The 4334-nt window shown below is 51.2% G+C and overlaps 1 protein-coding gene across 1 annotated transcript; it reads left to right on the forward strand.

The window, feature by feature from the left end:
- The first annotated feature begins 10 nt into the window (after positions 1–10).
- On the forward strand, positions 11–4105 carry FAM212B (family with sequence similarity 212 member B). Its single transcript, XM_019546833.1, has 2 exons — positions 11–536; positions 2154–4105. The coding sequence occupies exon 2, from the start codon at positions 2160–2162 to the stop codon at positions 3213–3215; it is 1056 nt and encodes a 351-aa protein (XP_019402378.1). The 5' UTR covers positions 11–536; positions 2154–2159; the 3' UTR covers positions 3216–4105.
- The last annotated feature ends 229 nt before the right edge of the window (positions 4106–4334 follow it).

The following is a 4334-nucleotide window of genomic DNA, read 5'->3' on the forward strand; positions in this document are numbered from 1 at the left end:
GTTGCTCCGGGTCAAGTGGCCCAAAGTCCAGGGCACGCAGGGGCTGCAAGTGGAGTTCCCTTGGCTGATTTGCATTCATGTCAAAAAGCCTCGGGCTTCCCCGGGTTGAATTTAGGCTCCTGGGGAATCTCTCACCCCTTGAGAGGGAAGAAGGGGAGGGGTTCTTCATGGGGGAAACCAACACAGCGATGACAAATGCTGCCTCTGAAATATTGATGCTTAATAGGGCCTGTCAGATGAGGTGTGCATGGTAATGATACCACCCATCATGAGAGAGTTAATTGAATCAATGAAGTGAACAGCCCAGCCGTCCAGCATATGCCAACTTTCTGATCAGCCTAACCATTACTAAAGGACCCTTGTCACTCATCACTGCTTGATTACACTGCTCTGCCTGCGAGGGGATTTGATGTGAAGTGTCCAATGAGGGTCCAGGCTGGCTCTAAATCCAGCTCTGCAAAGCCCCAGATAAAAAAGACCTCCATTAACAAGGCGAGAAAGGTTAGGACAAGCAGCATTACAGCAAATCTGGAGAGGTAAGGTGATAGTTTTGTCTGGGGCTTATGGAACATATGGTCCCGGCTTTTGTGCTGGTAACACAAGAGCTCTTTTCTTGTAGCGGGGCAGGCATGGCTTGTGCATATGTGGGCTGGAGCTTGATGTGGCTGATACTTGGAAACTCAGGCAGTTCGGGAGACTTGCGAATGTGATCGGGGGGTTGGATGCGGCTCTTGTCTGTGTCTGCACAGTCCTGGCAGGTGGAAAACGCCGCTTCTCTCCGACTCCTGAAATAGCTGCAGACGGTCTGCTCATGCTCGGGGTCTGATTGTTGAAACAGAGAGGGGGAGATCTGTCTGCAAAGCGTGTCGAGAGGATTTCTGCTTTTTCACAGCGTGCTTGTTGCCGAGCAGCCTTTTTTACCCACTGCAATTCTCGTCTTACCATCAAGCAGCAAACTGCAAGTAACCGAACTAGTGATGGGGCAAAAGAAAGAAAGACAAAAGCTTAGTAATGCAGAACCAGCCATGTGTATAGGTGTGAGAGTGGCATCGGCACGTTGAGAGAGCTCTTGTGCTGCAAGGAGCCTTTTAAACAGCATGTTTATGAACATTTGGGCTCCAACGTTTCCGAGATATTTATAATCTCTTGTGCCAACCTCTCTCCATCAATGTGACGCATCTTCACCTCGAGCCCAGCAAGCCCCTTCCAAAAAAAAGTGGCGGCAGCTGTTGGGAAGTACAGCCCATTTGTTTTATGATGCCGCTTGGGGAATATGATCCAGATCCCACATAAGAGAGAAGGAAAGCAGCAGAGTGAAAGGAGAGAGAGGGGAGTTCACAGGCTTTGGCATAGCTAGCATAGTTTGAAGTCTGCATGGCGAGTTAAAGCTTTCAGGCAAAGTGGACGGCTAAAACACAAGCGTTAACGATGGGAAGCCAAAATGTTGTTTTTCTAGCAAACAATTGATTCCTCTTGTTTTCACCCACAGATCACTATTCTGTTCAGGTTTCCAGGATTTTATTCCATCCTGTATGTTTCTTAACCTGTAGTTAAGGCATTATAATATTAAAGCATTGAGACCTCTTACAGTGTAATGCCATGCCATACTTTAAATCTTGAAATCTGATTTTACCGTTCGGCACAGAAGGCAGGTGCGTGGTCAAAGGCACGGACCATTTGTTATGCGCAGCACTTCAAACTGTTGCTCAGCAAGAAAGCACCGAAAGCAGCAGACTCCATCTGAAAACGGAGGCAGGCAGAGCCGTGCTCGCTTCCAGGCACTGAGGTTTTGCTAAGCCGCTAATTGAAACTCAGATAAACAGATATTTCCATTGTCAAATTGCAGAACCGAGTGCTTCTGTCAGCCCTTTGCATGTCCAAGCACCGGGCTTTGGAAAATAACTTCTTTTTGGCTTCTTCAGAAACTAAAGCGTTTGTGTTGGATGTCCCATGGCGCAGCCGGGGCCTCTGCGACAGATACCACGCGTTTAAACCTACGTCATTTGATAGTAGGTCACGTTTCAAAAGAGCTGCTTTTGTGCACTTGCCTAGCTTGCAAAATACAAAGGGGATTTACAGCCAGCAATCAATTCCCTCCCCGTTTTCTCTTGGCTTTGCCAAGCACTAATTCAGTGTCTTGTTGTCCTCCCCAGTTATCCATGAAGGAGGTTGGAGACGGGCTCCACGAACAGATGAACTGCATGATGGGTGCCCTGCAAGAGTTGAAACTCCTCCAGGTCCAGACAGCTTTGGAGCAGCTGGAGATTTCAGGGAGTCGCAACCCGGTCTCCGGCGCTGGGCAGCACCAGTGCTGCCGAAACGGCAGAGAGGGGCCCAAAGCCAGGCTGGACACCAGCAGGCAGACGGAGAGGTGCCTGGGCACGAGACCAGGGGAGGAGCGCAGCTCCCTGGCTATGGCCAGCCCCAGCCAGACGCACCAATCTGCCAGCCTGTTTGGCCCCGTTACTTTGCCAGACAGCGGCCACCACAGACACGTGGCTTCCTCCTTCAGGAATATCTGTAGCGAAGACTATTATCATGTTAACAGACCTTCCTCGACCCTGACCGCAGCAGAGCATTGGCCGCCAAGGACATTTGAGTCAGCCAGTTTGGGCTCGACCGGCAACCAGCTTTGCAGAGACACCAGTGGCCTCCCCCAGAGCTCGGTCAGCGGTCGAGCCGGCTGCAGGGAATGCCAGCTGTCCGACGACGCCAACGACTGGACTTCCTCCCTGATGTCTCGGAGCAGAAACCGGCAGCCTCTGGTCTTGGGGGATAACATCTTTGCAGATTTGGTCGGGAACTGGTTGGACCTGCCAGAGCTGGATAAAAAGGGCGAGAAGAGCGAGCCCTCCCTCTCGCCCAGTAAGTCGCAGGAGTTCTGCAGGAAGTTCTCGCTCACGACCAACATTTTCAAGAAGTTTCTGAGAAGCGTCCGGCCGGACAGGGACAGGCTCCTCAAGGAAAAACCGGGCTGGCTGCCCGCGGGAGGCAGGGAGACGGAGCTCTCCAAGAGACCCAAAAAGGCCAGCAAACAGAAAGGGACGTTTTACTTTCCCCTCCACGGGAACGTGCAGAACAATCACAGCAAAGCGGAGAGGTGCCCCAAGATGGAAACAAGCGGTGACAAATCCAAGCACTGTGCCAAGAAGGTGCACGACACCATTGACTACACCCAGTCAGGCTTCGATATTAATACGGCTGTTTGGGTCTGAGCTCCCCCGTTGTGTTTGAAACCAGAGATGAGCTGGAGGGCATGCATGGCCGGACGCGAGACCCCTCCACGCCTCTGCCGCGCCACGTGCCGGAGGAGATGGAGACACCTCCTTGGAGCATGCGGTGCACTTCAGGCCCACGTAAGGACAGCTTCACGGCAGCCTCTGGGGAAGGAAGCCGGAGCAGCAGCCGAATCAGGATGTGTGCCGAAGCTTGCCAGGGCCGGTGAGGGCAACGCGAATCCCCAACCGCCGGCAGTGCCACGGAGAGCCAGTTCCCCTCCCAGCCTGTGACTCTCACTGGTTATGGCAGCGTCCATGCGGTTCATCTCTGGTTAAAATAGCTGCACTACATAAAACGCAGTGTGTGTGTGCTTGCGCTATATATATATATACACATATATCTATTTTTAAAAAAATCTACCCTTCCTCGTGTGCACTTAATACTGGGTTACAAACCAAGCAACTCAAAAGTTGATCTCAAAGCACTTAATATTTAAATGAAAAGCGTTAGGTATGACTTGACGAGAGGCACTGCCCTACTCGAAGCGTTGTTAAAGGCGGGTGTGGAAGCCCGAGCATCACACCATGTTTCAGCTATTCTCTTTTCCAAAGGTGTCTCCAATATAGTCACCATGTCTGTTCTTACCGGTGTCAGTTTAACCCGTAGCGAGTGACCAGGTCCATGCTTGGAAATGTGTGATGTCCAGAAATCCTTCGCCCATTTTGCTTAACCCTTCATGGCCTTAACCTCAGATGCCGCGCTGAGACCTTATGTCAGGTTGCTGGGATTTTTTAAGTGTTGTTGTGTACAGATTTGGCCTTGAGAGAACAGAGGTCTTCGGTGTTCAGCTCTCCAAGAGTTCCTAATAAAGAGATGTCAAAGTCTTTCAAAGCGCTGTAGACTTCATCTGTATGATGCGCGATACAGCCGCTCTCAGCCCCGTGCATCTCCCAGCCCTGTAGGTAGAGCAAAAGCGTTGGTCAGCTGCATGGGGGTGAAGAGCAGCCAAAGCTAAATATCTGCCCTCCGAATGGGAGCTATAAATCCTATAAACCGGAAGGGACTGAGGCTCCCACATCTGTGGGTCAAAACAGCTGGAATCCGATGGCCTTCAA

The sequence above is a fragment of the Crocodylus porosus genome, unplaced genomic scaffold (assembly GCF_001723895.1).
Source record: "Crocodylus porosus isolate Cpor-Errol unplaced genomic scaffold, CroPor_comp1, whole genome shotgun sequence".
NCBI classification, from domain to species: Eukaryota; Metazoa; Chordata; order Crocodylia; family Crocodylidae; genus Crocodylus; species Crocodylus porosus.

Excerpts from the sequence above, each read along its gene's own strand:
- FAM212B (XM_019546833.1), top strand. The coding sequence starts at position 2,160 with ATGAAGGAGGTTGGAGACGGGCTCCACGAACAGATGAACTGCATGATG.